The sequence below is a fragment of the Lampetra planeri genome, chromosome 65 (genome assembly GCF_965212315.1).
Source record: "Lampetra planeri chromosome 65, kcLamPlan1.2.h2, whole genome shotgun sequence".
Classification (NCBI taxonomy): domain Eukaryota; kingdom Metazoa; phylum Chordata; class Hyperoartia; order Petromyzontiformes; family Petromyzontidae; genus Lampetra; species Lampetra planeri.
In genome coordinates this window covers 2,411,631-2,428,846 of record NC_136171.1, presented here as the reverse complement: position 1 = coordinate 2,428,846, position 17,216 = coordinate 2,411,631, and the positions used below count along the sequence as shown (strand labels likewise).

The 17,216-nt window shown below is 55.9% G+C and overlaps 1 protein-coding gene across 1 annotated transcript in view; it reads left to right on the top strand.

Moving 5' to 3' along the window:
• Nucleotides 1-17,216, top strand: part of LOC144737186 (MAM and LDL-receptor class A domain-containing protein 1-like) — a 328,015-nt gene that overhangs the window by 3,685 nt on the left and 307,114 nt on the right. Inside the window, exons 5-23 of the mRNA XM_078619907.1 lie at nucleotides 546-695; nucleotides 2,377-2,470; nucleotides 3,362-3,512; nucleotides 6,341-6,467; nucleotides 7,486-7,596; nucleotides 9,560-9,668; nucleotides 9,822-9,931; nucleotides 10,568-10,708; nucleotides 11,075-11,224; nucleotides 11,534-11,627; nucleotides 12,028-12,178; nucleotides 12,685-12,808; nucleotides 14,096-14,206; nucleotides 14,797-14,905; nucleotides 15,117-15,226; nucleotides 15,769-15,909; nucleotides 16,039-16,188; nucleotides 16,298-16,391; nucleotides 16,881-17,031. Coding sequence (XP_078476033.1) covers nucleotides 546-695; nucleotides 2,377-2,470; nucleotides 3,362-3,512; nucleotides 6,341-6,467; nucleotides 7,486-7,596; nucleotides 9,560-9,668; nucleotides 9,822-9,931; nucleotides 10,568-10,708; nucleotides 11,075-11,224; nucleotides 11,534-11,627; nucleotides 12,028-12,178; nucleotides 12,685-12,808; nucleotides 14,096-14,206; nucleotides 14,797-14,905; nucleotides 15,117-15,226; nucleotides 15,769-15,909; nucleotides 16,039-16,188; nucleotides 16,298-16,391; nucleotides 16,881-17,031 — 2,378 coding nt within the window. The remainder of the gene's footprint in view (nucleotides 1-545; nucleotides 696-2,376; nucleotides 2,471-3,361; nucleotides 3,513-6,340; nucleotides 6,468-7,485; nucleotides 7,597-9,559; nucleotides 9,669-9,821; nucleotides 9,932-10,567; nucleotides 10,709-11,074; nucleotides 11,225-11,533; nucleotides 11,628-12,027; nucleotides 12,179-12,684; nucleotides 12,809-14,095; nucleotides 14,207-14,796; nucleotides 14,906-15,116; nucleotides 15,227-15,768; nucleotides 15,910-16,038; nucleotides 16,189-16,297; nucleotides 16,392-16,880; nucleotides 17,032-17,216) is intronic.

Genomic DNA, 17,216 nt, shown 5'->3' with positions numbered 1-17,216 from the left:
ACTTCAAGGACAGTGCCGGACGCAGTGACCCAGAGACTCTCACTGCAACTACGAGTCCCGGTCACCCCCAATTCCATTCCCGCTCATGACCAAATGAAAGCGGCGATTATCTGCACCGGTCCTGGGCCTCCCCTAGGTCGACTCGGCCTCAAATGATAAACCTGGTGTGATGTGTAAACATCGTCGCCGGGGAGACAAAGGCGGTCGGGCGTGGTGCTGGCCACCCACCCGCTTGTGCACCGTTCCGGCCTTCATAGCTGCTACAGCACTTGCCCCAACAGCTTTGTTAAGCCTATACGGGGTACTCAACCACCCACTCGCCTACTAGTTCACTCACCCGCTCACTCAACCACCCACTCACCCACTAGTTCACTCACCCACCCACCAACTCACCCACGAGCTCACTCACCCACCCACCAACTCACCCACTAACTCACTCACCCACGAGCTCACTCACCCACCCACCAACTCACCCACTAGCTCACTCACCCACCCACCCAACCCACTCACCTGCCCACCTGCCCACTCACCTACTCTGTGTGCAGACAAGGAGCTCATCGACTGCACGTTCGAGTCGGGCTGGTGCTACTGGGAGCAGGACCCCTACGACAGCGCAGACTGGGAGCGGCTGAGGGGCCCCAGCAGCCCCCAGGGCTCCGGCCCGGACGTGGACCACACCGTCGGCAATGCCACCGGTACCGATGCTTCGGTGGCCTTGGGGGGGGGGGTGCTCCAGTGGCCTTGGGGGGGGGGGTGCTCCAGTGGCCTTGGAGGGGGGGGGGGTGCTCCAGTGGCCTTGGGGTGGTGCTCCGGTAGCCTTGGGGGTGGCGCTCCAGTGGCCTTGGGGGGGGGGGTGCTCTAGTGGCCTTGGGGGTGGTGCTCCGGTAGCCTTGGGGAGGGGGGCGCTCCAGTGGCCTTGGGGGGGGGCGGGGGTGGCGCTCCAGTGGCATTGGGGGGGGTGGTGCTCCGGTAGCCTCGGGGAGGGGGGGTGGCGCTCCAGTGGCCGGGGGGGGGGGGGGGTGGCGCTCCAGTAGCCTTGGGGGTGGTGCTCCAGTAGCCTTGGGGGGGGGGGGTGCTCCAGTGGCCTTGGGGGTGGCGCTCCAGTGGCCTTGGGGGGGGGGTGCTCCAGTGGCCTTGGGGGTGGTGCTCCGGTAGCCTTGGGGGGGGGGGTGCTCCAGTGGCCTTGGGGGGGGGCACTCCAGTGGCCTTGGGGGTGGTGCTCCGGTAGCCTTGGTGGGGGGGGGGGGTGCTCCAGTGGCCTTGGGGGTGGTGCTCCAGTAGCCTTGGGGGGGTGGGCGCTCCAGTGGCCTTGGGGGGGGTGCTCTGGTAGCCTTGGGGGTGGTGCTCCGGTAGCCTTGGGGGGGGGGGGGTGCTCGAGTGGCCTTGGGGGTGGTGCTCCGGTAGCCTTGGGGAGGGGGGCGCTCCGGTGGCCTTGGGGGGGGGGGTGGCGCTCCAGTGGCCTTGGGGGGGGGGTGCTCCAGTGGCCTTGGGGGGGTGGTGCTCCGGTAGCCTTGGGGAGGGGTGGCGCTCCAGTGGCCTTGGGGGGGGGTGGCGCTCCAGTGGCCTTGGGGGGGGGGGTGCTCCAGTGGCCTTGGGGGTGGTGCTCCGGTAGCCTTGGGGGGGGGGGGCGCTCCAGTGGCCTTGGGGGGGGGGGGGCGCTCCAGTGGCCTTGGGGGTGGTGCTCCGGTAGCCTTGGGGGGGGGGCGCTTCGGTAGCTTTGGGAGGGGGGATGTGTCGATGCTATACTGGGATGAGAAGTATACTGGATGTGGTGTGCCGGACGCAGTGACCCAGAGACTCTCGCTGCAACACTATGAGTCCCGGTCACCCCCAATTCCATTCCCGCTCATGACCAAATGAAAGCCGCGATTATCTGCACCGGTCCTGGGCCTCCCCTAGGTCGACTCGGCCTCAAATGATAAACCTGGTATGATGTGTAAACATCGCCGCCGGGGAGACAAAGGCGGTCGTGTGTGGTGCCGGCAAGCCACCCGCTTGTGCACCGTTCCGGCCTTCATAGCTGCTACAGCACTTGCCCCAACAGCTTTGTTAAGCCTATACGGGGGACCTTTGTCTTTGTCGCATGAGGAGTGGCAGTGTACGACCCCGAGAGAGACCCTGGTTCGATTCCAGCTCACGGCTCCCGACAACGCTGGTGACAATCATCTGCACTGGCCCTCGGGCCTCTCCCCCCCTAGGTAGACTCAGCCTTAAAGCTGAGTGCCTGTCGCGGGGGTGATGCCCGCCACAGCCACCCTCCTCATGAGCCGTTACGGCCTTCATCGGTGACCTGCTCGCAAGCAGCAGCACTTGCCCCGGCAGTCTATTAAAGGCTACCCGGGGGGCCTTTGTCTTTGTGTGTCCCCTGAACTGCAGGCTACTACATCCGCGGGTCGGTGAACGGCGTGGCGGCCAGCCTCGTCAGCCAGCTGCTCGCTCCGCAGACATCGACGGCGTGCTTCCAGTTCTGGTGGGTCCGTGCGTGATCGTCATCGCAGTCGTCATCACAATCGTCGTTGTAATCGTCGTCGCAGTTGTCATCGTAGTCTTCATCATCATCATCATCACCATGATCGTAGTCGTCATCATCGGAGTCATCATCATGATCGTAGTCGGCATCATCGTCATCATCACCATGATCGTAGTCGTCATCATCGTAGTCATCATCCTCATCATCGTCATCGTATTCGTCGTCGTCATCGGATCCACGTCGTCTGCAATGAAAAATAAATCATCAAATCGCTCGCCTCTTGCTTCACGCGCAGACTTGTTGGCGATGACAACATCTCCCATCGGACACAAACGAATCTTCGCTCCCGCGGTTTTGCACCAAATTTATTGAGGCGCGACAGCCTGTGTAGGCTGTACGAGGATGTCTTTGCGTGTATATCCAACCCTCTGTGTGTCGCTGTATCCGTGTGTGTTCCTGTGTGTGTCCCTCTGTGTTATGGGTAGCGGTTAGCGCGCTGCGCTACGAACCCGGCTACCCGGGTTCGATTCCCGCTCACGGCCAACAGCGGTGACAATTGTCTGAACCGGTTCTGGGCCTCTTCTAGGTCGACTCAGCCTCAAATGGGTACCTGGTGCGGTGTGTAAACGTCGCCGCTTGGAAGACAAAGGTGGCCGGTTGTGGTGCTAGCCACCCACAGGTGCTCGCTAACAGCACTTGCCCCGATAGTTTGTTAAGGTTATACGGGGGATCTTTATATTTTACGTGTATGTGTGTGTCCGTCCCTGTGTGTGTAAGGTGCTCGTTGTGTTAAAGCTATGCAGGGGATGATTGTCTTCGTCCAAGTCTATGTCCTTGTGTCTGTTTTTGTGTGTGACTCTGCATGGCCCTCTGCGTGTCCCCCGTACGCAGGTACCACATGCACGGGGTGGACGTCTACCGCCTCACCGTGTTCCTGCGGAGGGAGGGAGCGGCCGACTCTCTCCTGTGGCAGAAGGAGGGGAACTATGGCAACCAGTGGCACTACGGGCAGATCGCCATCAGCCAGACGCAGAGCTTCAAGGTAGCCGGCGCCGGCGATCTGCCACCCTGGCCAAGCCCCTTGTCGCGGGCCGCGGTCGGAACACGGCGGGCGCCGTCTGCAGGCCCATCGGCAGGCACGGGCGACGTGTCGTCGATGGGGCCTCCTGTTCGATCCGCTGCTGGATGAAGGCCGCGTCGAAGGGGGTTGCGGCCATGTTTTTGCGATTTGAAGTCGGCGCCGGTCCCAACGGGCGCTCGTGGCCACGCGACGGGACCGAGAAGATGGCGGCGGCGCATGCGCGAGTTGTACAGTACCTCTATACACCCCCCCCCCCCACCCACAGAGCCGAGTTCGGCCGAGCCGAGTGAGTCGGGTAATGGAAAACCACGATGATCACCGGTGTTGGCCGTGAGCGGGGATCGAAGTCGGGTCGACGGGCTCGTAGCGCAAGCGTTTAGCTTTCCGCTCGGCGTCATAGCAACGAGCGCGCTGGGAAGTTGAACGTCGCGGGACCTCTTTGGCCAGTGTTATAAAAGTATGACGAATCTGGAGACTAGGCTCTAAGGAAAGCAGTCTCGGGTGTGGACCAATCAACTTCAAGGACAGTGCATATCATTACCATTATCAGAGTTGTTTCTTTTTGTTTGCATTTTGACTGCTTGTGTTGCGGTTATTGCAAACATGATGCCTTGTATAAAGGTGTCAGTTTTGTACCAGTTTAAAGGGTAAAAACCTACTACTATATTTTGCCACTGGTAAAGGAGGTCTCATAGTGTAAATGCTTACCCCGAGCTCTCAATACTCTGATAGTGCACTGTTTTTGAGTTGTACGCCTTTTGGCGTTATCTGGTCCAACACCAATGGAGACTAGGCTCTAAGGAAAGCTGTCTCAGGTGTTGACCAATCAACTTCAAGGACAGTGCATATCATTACCATTATCAGAGTTGTTTTTTTTTGCATTTTGACTGCTTGTGTTGCGGTTATTGCAAACATGATGCCTTGTATAAAGGTGTCAGTTTTGTACCAGTTTAAAGGGTAAAAACCTACTACTACTGAATCTGAATAGATTTGACCCTTGCTGCCAATGAAACAGGAGGCGTTATGATGTTCGAACACCAAATCGTAACCTTCTGCAAGGATCCCAGCCTGATTGGCCTACGCCAGAGACAGCCTTTAAAGAAGGCCGTCTTTTGAAGGCAGTTTCAAGGACAATGCATGTATTATCACACCGTGTTTGTTTTGCATGTTCGTGTGGCTAGCGCGGACTTGATTCCTTGCAAAGGGTACCGATTCGGTTTCTAAAAGGTACATACGAAGAAGAAAAAAACCCCTATATTATGGATGATGTTTGGTCGCGAAAGTATCCGTGTTAAACCATCTACTCGGTGTTTGAACATCTTAACACAACTCGTGTTTTCTTTAGCCAGAAAGGTCACAACGCCCACTCTGAATTCTACGTCGTGTTCCCCTAAAAAAAGTCAGCGACGTGAGTGCGAAAAGGCGGATATCAGGCAGGGGGGGTGGGAGTGTGTGTCGTCGTCCCCCCCCCCCCCCCGTATACCATTCCAGGTTTCCATGGCATCCCCTGTCCCAAGCTAGTCAGCAGCTGCTGTAGTGCCTCTTCAGTCCAGGCCGCTGCGTCGATTCGAAATGTTCCCGTTGGTTGTCGCTTGATTTGAGTTGCTCGTGGGAGGACGTTGCCGGCCCTGGCTTCTACCCTCGCAGCCGTCGTCGTCAACGTCGTTGCCGTCGTCAATATCGCCACCATCGTCGTCGTCACAGTCCTCCCTGCCGTCACCGTCGTCATCATTGCCATTTCCACCATTGTCACCGTCGTCGTCGTCGTCACAATCATTGCCGTCGTCACCATCGCCACCATCATCGTCTTCACAGTTCTCCCTGCCATCACCGTCGTCGCCGTGGTCACCGTCACCATCGTCATCATCGCCATTGCCACCATTGTCACCGTCGTCGTCGTCGTCGTCACAATCATTGCCGTCGTCGTCACAATCATTGCCGTCGTCACCATCGCCACCATCATCGTCTTCACAGTCCTCCCTGCCATCACCGTCGTCGCCGTGGTCACCGTCACCATCGTCATCATCGCCATTGCCACCATTGTCACCGTCGTCGTCGTCGTCGTCACAATCATTGCCGTCGTCGTCACAATCATTGCCGTCATCACCATCGCCACCATCATCGTCTTCACAGTCCTCCCTGCCATCACCGTCGTCGCCGTGGTCACCGTCACCATCGTCATCATCGCCATTGCCACCATTGTCACCGTCGTCGTCGTCACAATCATTGTCGTCGTCGCCGTGGCCACTGTCGCCATCATCGCCGTCATCACCGTTGTCACCATGGTCACCAGGGTCACCGTCACGTCATCGTCAGAGGCATCACTGCCATCACCGTCGTCACCGTGGTCACGGTCACCGTTGTCATCATCACCATCGCCACCATCGTCGTCATCACAATCATCACCGTCGTCGCCGTGGCCACCGTCGCCATCATCGCCATGGTTACCGTCACTATGATCACCAGGGTCACCGTCACGTCGTCGGTGTCATCACAGTCCTCACCGTCGTCACCGTGGTCACATTCACCATCGTCACCGTCGTCACCATTGTCACCATCGTCTTTGTCGTCGTCACAATCATCAACGTCGTTGCCGTGGTCACCGTCAGCATCATCACCGTCGTCACCATCGCCACCATCGTCACCATCGTCACCATTGTCACCATCGTCGTCGTTGTCGTCACAGCCATCACCGTCATCGCCGTGGTCACTGTCACCATCATCACCGTCGTCACCATCCTCATCGCCGCCGTACCACGTGGCGTGACGAGGTGGTGACGCCCCTGCAGGTGGTGGTGGAGGCGCGCCGCAGGCTGCACCAGCTGTTCAACGAGATTGCGCTGGACGACGTGTCGCTCATCCCCGGGGTCTGCCCCTCCCCGTCCCCCGAGCCCCCGATTATCACCACCACCGCCCGTGAGTGACCCCCTCCACACTGCCCACACCCCCCTCCAGCGGTAGAGCGGTGCCCTCTCCCGGCGGTAGTGCAGCGCCCTCCACTCGTACCAGCGGCGTTGCAGTGATGCGCCTGTGCAAGCGAGGAGTGGTGGCGCAGCGCTTAGCAAGCTGCACGCCGAAGCCAGCGACCCGAGTTCGATTCTCACTCATGGCCAACAGCGGTGCACGAACACCAGAACCGGTCCTGGACGTCCCCTTAGGTCCGCTCAGCCATAACTGAGTGCCTGCTGCTGTGTGTGAAACATCAGCCGTGGGGAGACAAAGGCACTGGGGAGACAAAGGCGGCCGGGCAGTGGCAATTCTGGCCACACACCACCCCGTCATTACCATCCTGCCGTGTCAGCCTTCATAGCTGCAACTCGCTCACTGCACTTGCCCCAACGGCATGTTAGAAGGCTATATGGGAGATCTTTGTCTGTCTTCGTATCTGTGCGCAAGTTGGCACGGTAGGGGGCACAGGCGGTGAATCTGGTGGTGATGATGATCCTCGTGGGTGATGATTGTCAGTGGCGATAATGATGGTGATGATTCTAGTGGCGATGATGATGGTGGTCATGATGATGGTGGTGGTTGCGATTTTGTTCATTTATTTGTTAGCGAATGCTAATCCACGGGACTTCCCACCGTCAAAACACCAGATACATTTAAAACTATGTAAAAGGATAAATGTTCTTTGAGTCTACGTCAGCCTCCTCCTCCATCCAGCACGTTCAGGGCAACAACCATTCCGTCCGGGACGCCCTGACGCACTTCACAGCCAATGTTCATGCCACGGTCACCTCCTGATTTTCCCGGAACAGCGGTTGCCTGTCACGTGGTATCACGATGTCCCACCCATCGACGTTCGGACGCAGCAACAAACTTCCCCGGCCACGCAGGGAGCGATTCAGCTGCACCCATCGGCGCTTCGGGAGGTCGGGAAGCAACTCCTGATTTGCGTGCGCGTTGCCCGCGTTCCGCCCGTGCGCGTGTGCAGCCCCGTGTCCCCCGGGCCAGTTCGTGTGCGCCGACATCTCGTGCGTCCCCCTGTCCGCTCGCTGCGACGGCATCAACGACTGCAACGACGCCTCCGACGAAGCCTCCTGCAGTACGTCGAGAGGGAGCGGGTCCAGGGGGCGGAGGGGGAAGCGAAACCCCCTCCAGTCTCGCCCTCCTCCCTTCACTCTCACTACACCTCCCCCCCCCTCAATGTTTACGCCCGGGTTAGAGCGGGCGACGTCGGGGTTTTCAGTCAACTGAGAGGCGCGGGAAGCCGCGGGCAAAGCAGCGGCTCTACTGACGACCTTCGTGGCCCCTTGTAGGGAGGTTTTGTGAACTCCCGTGAATGTGGGAGGGAACTGGCTAGCCAGGGTATGTGGCTCATACTCGACGCCCGCCCACAGGAAGTGCTAGGTCACCTTAACCCATTCCCGTTCCGAGGCATCTGCAAGTTTGCCACGTGGGGGCTCCCGTTCACCGCCGAATGTCGGAAACGCACGAGCGGTTCCGACATGAATTTTTGTTGTTTGCTTATAAATGTTTATTGTGACAAGAGCGCAGGACCCACATCCGACTCGCTCACTTCAGGCTCTGCAACAAGGAGGGGGGGAGGGAGACCATCTGGCTTAAAATTCCTTCTGCCTTCCCTTGGAGCTTATGACTTGGCTGCGTTCCACGCTCGCATGAGTGTTAATTTTATTCCGAGAGGCGTAGCGCCATGGTTTCTAAAGACGTTGTACTCACCGCGCAGAACTGTAGCGACACGACCGCCACGCTAGAATAGCCGGCGCCAAGCTGTGCCACGTGCCCTCCCGCGTTGCCTTGTGGGAGCCTCACTTCCGACAAAGTTTTAGTTTTTATTCCGTCTCCCTTCCGATGACGTACATAGAAGGTGCCACAGTGGCTAGGAGATTTCGATTTAAAGCTTTCGTGACTGCAGGAATTCATCTTCTTGGTTCTTTCGGTAAAGTCACGTAGAAGGGAAGTAATAAAATAATAAAAATAAAACATGATAAAATAATATAATATAATAAAATAATATAATAATAAAAAAATATATATAATAATAAAATATTATATTATTTTATTATGTTTTATTTTTATTATTTTATTACTTCCCTTCTACGTGACTTTACCGAAAGAACCAAGAAGATGGCTAGGAGATGTTAACTACCTCGCCTGGCATACAGGAGGTCGTGGGTTCAATCATGACCCTGACACCCGTGATCATGTGGATTCTTCTCCGCATCCTCCGGCTTCTCCCTCCACATTGAGAAACAACGCACGTTTAGAGCTATAAATTGCCACGCAATAAGCCACTTCGTTGAGCTATCATTTGTGGCCTGGTCGCTTCTGAAAATAGAGCTACATAGCTCAGTGGGCCTTACCCGGTAACAATAATAAAATAGTTTTAAATAGCTCAGCTTAGTACGCGAACATCATCGGAATGCGGGTTAAGTGGGGTCATCGCGCTGGCTCGGCTCGGTTACGAGCCAGTGGAATAATGAGTCAGTCTTAGGGTCCATACTCTTAGTTCTTTCGGTAAAGTCACGTAGGTAAAAAAAATAATAATAATAAAATCACGACGTTTCGGAGGCAACACAAGTCTCCGTCATCAGGTGGGACCGTCACAGCCAGATTTGCTGCATCAAGTGAGGCAGGGATTCAAGATGCAAGCTCTGAAATACAAGTTACGGGGGAGGAGAGGGGGGGGGGAGCTTATCAGAATGTGGTAGCCAATGAATGGAGGGAGGGAGGCGGGGCTAAAAGAGCACGAGGTGCTCGTAGGCGTCGACGTGGACGTGTTTGTGCGCAAGTCCCTGTTGGTGCACATGATGACGTATTGGAAGGGGGGGGCGGGGCTAAAAGAGAGCACGGGGTGCACGTGTACGTCTTAGGGTCCTCTCAGTTGGATCAATTCACAAAGGGGCCGGCATAAAGTGACTGGCTCGTCAGGCCATCCGTCGAACACCGCAATCAACAAGATGTGAGCGAGTGGGCGGGCAGGCAAGCGGGCGAGTGAGCGTGTGAACAATAAAAAAAAACAACCAGTTTGCGTCATCCCTCTGCAGATTCCGGCTGTGACGACAACTTCCTGCTCACGGGAATGTCCGGGAGCTTCAACTCCATGAACTTCCCTGGGGACTACATTGACTATGCCGACTGCCGCTGGATCATCCGGTGGGTGGGTGGGGGTGGGTGGATGAGCTCGAGTGAGTGAGTGAGGAGTGAGTGTCACCCGGCCAGTATTCCAACCGGGAACCTCTCTGCCCATGTCCCCGGCACCGCCGCGTGCCCGACGTCCTGACCGCGCTCCCGTTCTTTTCCCCACAGGGCCCCAGATGGCTACGCCGTCCAAATCTCGTTCTCGGCCTTTGCGCTTGAAAACAGATACGACTTCCTCAAGATCTACAAGGGACTGGGCCCCGACAAGGAGCTCCAAGGTGAGCAGACCGAGGGATCGGTGGACCGGTAGCTCATGCGTCGAACTCGGACCCCACACCGCATCGCAGCAAAGGGGCCGGGCTCCGCTGTCTGTACGAGATCTCCAGGACCGGCAGTCTCGCCGGCATTGGTTCGAGCCGAGCCCGACTCTGTTGCCGATGAGACGCCACGCATCGTGATTAGTCGGGAGTTTCTTTTGTGCTTTGGCCTGAATCAATGCTGCTGAAAGAGTGCACGCTCGGAAGGTCGTGCCTTATTGCTTTACGTGGAGCGGACACTGTTGGGGGAGGCACGCGGTTGTGGGTATTGCGTTGTGGCTTTTTCGGGATGTTGCTCCTTGAACGTGGCTGCTGATCTCAGGCATGAGTCTGCCGCCGTCGTGCGTCGAGTCTGCAACGTGCACGTGCCGAACGTATGTCGCTCGGTTATTGTTTGGGATTTGTTATTACCCTTAATAGTGTACACGGTCATTGTATGGGCGTGGCTCTTGCCGGAACGACTCGGCAACTCAACGTGCATTGGTTACTCAAACTCCGCGGGCAACAGTTACACCGGTTATTGTTTAATAACCCTCTACCATTTTCTCTCGTTTTGTCCCCCCTCTCTCTGTGCGTGTGCGTCTCTCCGCATCGCAGCCTCGTTGACGGGAACGAGCATCCCGGGCGACGTGCGGGTCTTCAGCCACGAGCTCACCGTGGAGTTCACCTCCGACATGAGTCAAACAGACAGCGGCTTCAGTGCCACCTTCACAGCGGTTGACTTCTCCGGACTCACGAGTACATCAGCACCCAATACACTCACTCACCCGCTCACTCGCTCACCCGCTCGCACACTCACTCAATCAGCTGCTCACTCACTCACTCACTCACCCGCTCACTCACTCACCCGCTCGCTCATCCACCCACCCACTCCCTTCACCACGTTCCGTTTTTCCGGACTCACAAGTATGACCAGCGAGAGCGGCATGGCCCTCTCACCCACCCACTCACTCACTCACCCACCCACTCACTCATTCACCCGCTCACTCACTCACTCAGCCACTCACTCACTCGCTCACCCGCTCACTCACTCACCCGCTCACTCACCCACCCGCCCACTCACTCGCTCACCCGCTCACTCACCCACTCTTTGTCTGTGTATAGACAAGGATCTGGTGGACTGCACCTTCGAGTCGGGCTGGTGCTTCTGGGACCAGGACCCTTACGACAGCGCTGACTGGGAGCGGTTGAGCGGGCCCAGTTCTCCACCCAACACTGGCCCGGATGTGGACCACACCTTTGGGAATTCGTCAGGTGCGCGCGAACGCAGAGGCTTGTGTTTTCCCACATGATGGATGCCGTGCCCTACGAGAGGCCGAGGAGTGGACATCCATCCTTCTCTGTGTCTGCCCATCCACCCATCCACTTGTCCATCTGACTGTATGTCCGTTTGTCCATCCGTCCGTCCTTGAGAATGCTGTCAATGAGCCTGCCTGTAGGTCTGTGTGCAAAGTTGGGTCACGGTTACTCTCGTAAAGATGATCCAATGTGAACGAAACGCATGTTGGAAACCATTATAGAATCCTTGCGTTGCATGATTGTTCTTCCTGGTTTCTCCCGCAGGGTTCTACATCCGGAACCAAAACAGCGGCGTCGCCACGAGCATCCGCACGTTTACCTTGGACCCTGAACCCAACCCCACGTGCCTCAAGTTCTGGTGAATACGATGACACGTTACCCTTCACTAGAAGCTCCACGGTGGTGTGGGAATAGTTTGAAATCACACGGGCCCAGAATGTAAACAATGGGCCCTTACCTGTAGACATCATGTCAGTTCATTGGCAAAGTCTGCCTCTGCCGATGAGTCACCATGCGTCCAAACCCGGTCCACTCGACTCAACGCTGCTGAAATTGTGTGTGATCCACAATCCTCGCTGCTGCTGCCTCCACATTGCTGACAAACAGGCATCCATGTGCAGCGCAACCACCACCACCGGCCGGCTGTCTGACAGGAGACTTGCAAACGCCACGTGTCTGTGCGTGTCGTTGTGTTGTGTGTTTACGTGTGTTGGTGCGTGCGTATTTGTACACCCGTCTCTGTGTGTCCCTTTGCGCAGGTTCCACATGTATGGGGTGGACGTCTATCGCCTCTCCGTGTCCCTGCGGAGGGAGGGAGTGCCCGATATTCCCGCGTGGCTCAAAGAGGGGAACTACGGCAACGTTTGGCACTTTGGGCAGCTTTCTTTCATAGAAGCGAATTCCTTCCAGGTCAGTGCACGCTGCTTTGTCACCGTCAGCAGCTAAGGCAAGTCCCATGGGGCACGGTCTGATATTCGGGGCTGCAGTCTGCAGGCCCATTGGCAATATGCCGTACTTGTCATGGGGCCTCCTGTTGATCTGCTACTGGATGAGCCCCACCCCCCCACGCCACGCCACACAAAGGCCCCCCCCCTGTGTGTTATTTAACTGAAGGGGGCGGTGGTGGCGACAGTTGTGGCCTCATTACAAGAATAGGCCTAGGCTCGAGTCCCAACTCGGACTCCTCTCTGTGTGGGGATTGTACGAAATGCACCCTGTTCTGCTTTGCGTTTGCTCCAATGCTGAAAATAAAATTACTCAGTAAGAAAAAAAAACATATCATGCAAACCGGTGTTCCAAACCTCGTTGTACGGTTTTGTCAAAAACAATCATCTTCGTCTTCGGTTTTCGGTTACGGTTCGCAAATGTTATTTCCGGTTAACGGTTACTGGTTACCGGTTTCCCCTCTATTGCAGGTGGTGTTTGAGGCCCGGCGGAGAGCCGGCAGCAGCGAGATAGCGCTGGACGACATCTCACTGGAGCCTGGGGTCTGCCCGGATTCGCCCTATTCCCCGCCCACCCCTATACTCCCTACCACCCGTGAGTCTTCTGCCGAGCCTCGTGGTCCTGATGGCCACGTTACGAATCGACGTGCAGGCTGAGCTGGGATGAGTTGGGCCCGGAAATGGCTTTGTCAGATATGTAGACGATTTGTCATAGACTGGCACTGCGAGCCTTAGACTCGCACAGACACCCACAGACTCGCACAGAGACCCATAGACTTCCATAGACCCATAGACTTGCATAGAGACCCATAGACTCACACAGAGACCCATAAACTCACACAGAGACCCATAGACTCACAGAGAGACCCATAGACTCGCACAGATACCCATACATAGACTCACACAGAGACCCATAGACTCACACAGAGACCCATAGACTCACATAGAGACCCATATACTCACACAGAGACCCATAGACTCTCATAGACCCATAGACTTGCATAGAGACCCATAGACTCGCACGGACACGCACAGACTCGCACAGAGACCTATAGACTTCCATAGACCCATAGACTTGCATAGAGACCCATAGACTCACACAGAGACCCATAAACTCACACAGATACCCATAGACTCACAGAGAGACCCATAGACTCGCACAGAGACCCATACATAGACTCACACAGAGACCCATAGACTCACACAGAGACCCATAGACTCACATAGAGACCCATATACTCACACAGAGATCCATAGACTCTCATAGACCCATAGACTTGCATTGAGATCCATAGACTCGCACGGACACGCACAGACTCGCACAGAGACCTATCGACTCGCAGAGAGAGACAGATCCATGGCTGGCTTATGTATGGCTCGCTGGTTCTAGGCTCACCGGAGCCAAAGCCTAGCCTGAGCCGATCCATGACTACTAAAACGAGGGAGTTATCCTGAGCTGCACTTACAGACGCCACAGTGTCCACAAACATTGGACGCCAGCAGCTGCAGCAGCAGCAGACATTCTCCGCTCTTGCGATCATCATCATCTCCACTCTCGTGCCGTCTTCTCCTCCCCCTCCGCTCCATTGTGCCTCCTCCTCATCCGCTCTATCAGGCCCGTGACCCGAGCTGGATTCCCGCTCATGGCCAACACGAGTGACGATTTTCTGAACTCGTTTTGAGCTTCCCCTATGTCGAGCGAGCCTCAAATGAGTACCTGGTGCAGTGTGTAAACATCGCCACTAGGGAGACAAAGGTAGCCAAGCATGGTGCTAGTCACCCACCTCCTCGTGCACCGTGCCGGGTTTCATAGGTGCTCGGAAACAGCACTTGCCCCAACAGTGCATTGAAGGCTACACGGGGGATCTTTGTGTGCATGCAGCCCCGTGTTCTCCGGATCAGTTCGTGTGCGGGGACATCTCCTGCATCCCTCTGCTCGCGTTCTGCGACGGCGTCAACGACTGCAATGACGCCTCGGACGAAGTTGCCTGCCGTACGTTAAGCAGGGCGGGAGGGAAAGGTCCCCCTCCCACCATGCCCTCCTGTCTAACTCCCATTTCTCTCCACGTCATCTCCAACGTTTACCCCAGATGCTGCCGAGTTAAAGTGGGAGCGTCAATGTTTTCCATAATTTCAGAGGCGCGGGGAAGTCACGGACGAAAGTTGTGCAAGGCAGCAGCGCTACTAACGATCGCCCGAGCCCTGTGGTCTTTCTAGGGAGGGTTGGCAAACTCCGAATTAATGTAGGAGGGAAACGGAAATGAGTCCACACTCTGCTGTGCCCGCCTTCTCCTGGCAAGCCAGCATATTTCTCCTCCTCGATGCCCACCCCAAGGAAAATCTTGGGTCCTCTTAAGTGGTGTCAATTCGCAGAGATATTTTACTTTGGTACGGGGGCCCAATCGGAGTGAGGGGTCAGGATAAATTGACTGGGTTATTGAGCTCGCCATCGAAAGCCTCAAACGACAAAATGTGAGTAAGCGAGTGGGTGGGTGATTGAATAAGCAGGGGGGTAAATGAGTGTGAGCGAGTGAGTGTCTGAGCAGGTTCATCAAATAACCAACCTGCATTATCGCTCTGCAGATTCCGGCTGTGATGACAACTTCCTGCTTACGGGGACATCCGGGAGCTTCAACTCTATGAACTTCCCTGAGAACTATGTAAACAATGCCAACTGCCGCTGGATCATCCGGTGGGTGGTTGGGTGGGTGGGTGAGTGGGTGAATGGGTGGTTGAGCTTGATTGAGTGTGTGTGAGTGAGTGAGCTAGCGAGCGAGGGTGACCCGGCCAGTATTCCAACCGTGAACCTCTGCACCAGAGTCCCGAATGCGCCACGGCTTGGCCCACTTTCCTGGCCCGCCCGTGCTGACATCTTGACCGCACGCCCGCTCTTTTCCCCACAGGGCCCCAGATGGCTACGGAGTCCAAATCTCGTTCTCGGCCTTTGACCTTGAACACAATTATGACTTCCTCAAGATCTACAAGGGACTGGGTGCTGACAAAGAGCTCCAAGGTGAGCAGACCGAGGGATTTGTAGACCGGTCGTCATTATCATCATCGATCACTCGGGGTCGAGTATGATTTTCCTCCTGGTGGGTTCTTTTTGTGGATCTTTAGATGGCTGAAGAGGCCGACCAGAGATCCGCAGATTCTGCTGCAGTGTGGGCAAGGGAATGTGATGGTGGTGGATGATGGGTTGGGCCATCTTGGTGGTAAACCTCCCTCCTAAGTTGTTGACGCTTGTCCTTTGGGGCACGGTGAAGATCTTTTTGCGTAAAGTGTGACCCCATCGTGGATAATCTTCCTCCGTGTGGTTCTGTCCTGTGCAATGTCTTCCCAGTTGGTGGTGTTGATGTGGCCACTTCTTGAAGTCGTTGTCCTTGCAGCGCTCCTTCTATCCTACAGGGGCACACTGTCCTGCGTTTAGTTTGGAATACAGGACTTGTTTAAGGAGGGCAGGAGTTGGGCATCCTAACAAAGTGGCCAGTCCATCTGAGCTGGTGTTGGGTGATGGTAGTGGTGATGATGTTCAAGTTTGCCTCCTCCATGATGCAGCTTCGTTGACGGGAGCTAGCAACCCCGGCGACGTCCGGGTCTTCGCTCACGAGCTCACCGTGGAGTTCACCTCCGATAGCAGTGAAGTCAAAAGCGGCTTCAACGCCTCCTTCAGCGCATTCGACTTCTCTGCTCTCACAAGTAAGGCCAGCGAGAACATTCCGGCCCACCCAGTCACCTGCTGGCTCACTCACGACAATGGCCAGTGAGGGCCGCGTGGTCCACTCATCTGCTCACCCGCTCACTCACCCACTCTTTGTCTGCGTGCAGACAAGGATCTGGTGGACTGCTCCTTCGAGTCGGGCTGGTGCTACTGGGACCAGGACCCTTACGACAGCGCCAACTGGGAGCGGCTGAGTGGGCCCAGCTCTCCAGCCACCACTGGCCCAGACGTGGATCACACCTTTGGGAACTCGTCAGGTATGCACTCAAGAGAGAGAAAAAAACAGCGCTAAAAGTACAAACGCACGTTGGAAACCATTATAGAATCCTTGCGTTGCATGATTGTTCTCCCTGGTTTCTCCCGCAGGGTTCTACATCCGGAACCAAAACAGCGGCGTCGCCACAAGCATCCGCACGTTTACCTTGGACCCCGAACCAAACCCCACGTGCCTCAAGTTCTGGTGAATGCGACCACATGTCCCTATTTATGAGGAGCTCCACAGTGGTGTGGGAATAATTTGAAATCACACGGGACAAGAATGTAAATGGTTGGGCCCTTGTTTTGTGAGACGGAACACATGTCCAACCCTATGTTTATGGATCTGACAGCTCTGCTATTGAATTATATTTAGCGAAGGGTGCCTATAACACCCTTACACCTGTAGACATCCTGTCAGTTCACCGGCAAAGTCTACCTCTACCAGTGAGTCACCATGCATCAAAACCAGTCCAGAGTTTCGCTTGTCTTGAAGCAACGCTGCTGAAATTGTTGTATGATCCACCAACCTCGCTGCTGTTGCCTCCAAACAGTGCTTGGTAACATATTCCATGTGTATGTCCTGGTCTGTTTGTGTGTGTTCATGTGTATGTATGCCCGTCCCTGTGTATCTCTGTGTCCCTGTGTCCATCTCTGTGTCTGACTCTGCCCGTCTGTGTGTCCCTATGTGCAGGTACTACATGTATGGGGTGGACGTCTATCGGCTCTCCCTGTCCTTGCGAACCGAGGGAGTGGCTGATGTTCCCCTGTGGCAGAATGAGGGGAACTACGGCAACCAGTGGCACTACGGGCAGCTCAACTTCAGCCAATCACAGAACTTCCAGGTCGGTGCATGGCGTTTTCCACCCTCACCAGCCCAATTGGCCATGGTCTGTTTAACACGTAGGCTTTTGCGATCAATATCATCCATAAAAGGTTTTTTTAGGGTTAGATCGTGGTCTGAATGTCACAGAGGTGCGGTTTGCAGACCCATTGGTAATATGCCGAAATAGGCATGAAACTTCCTCTC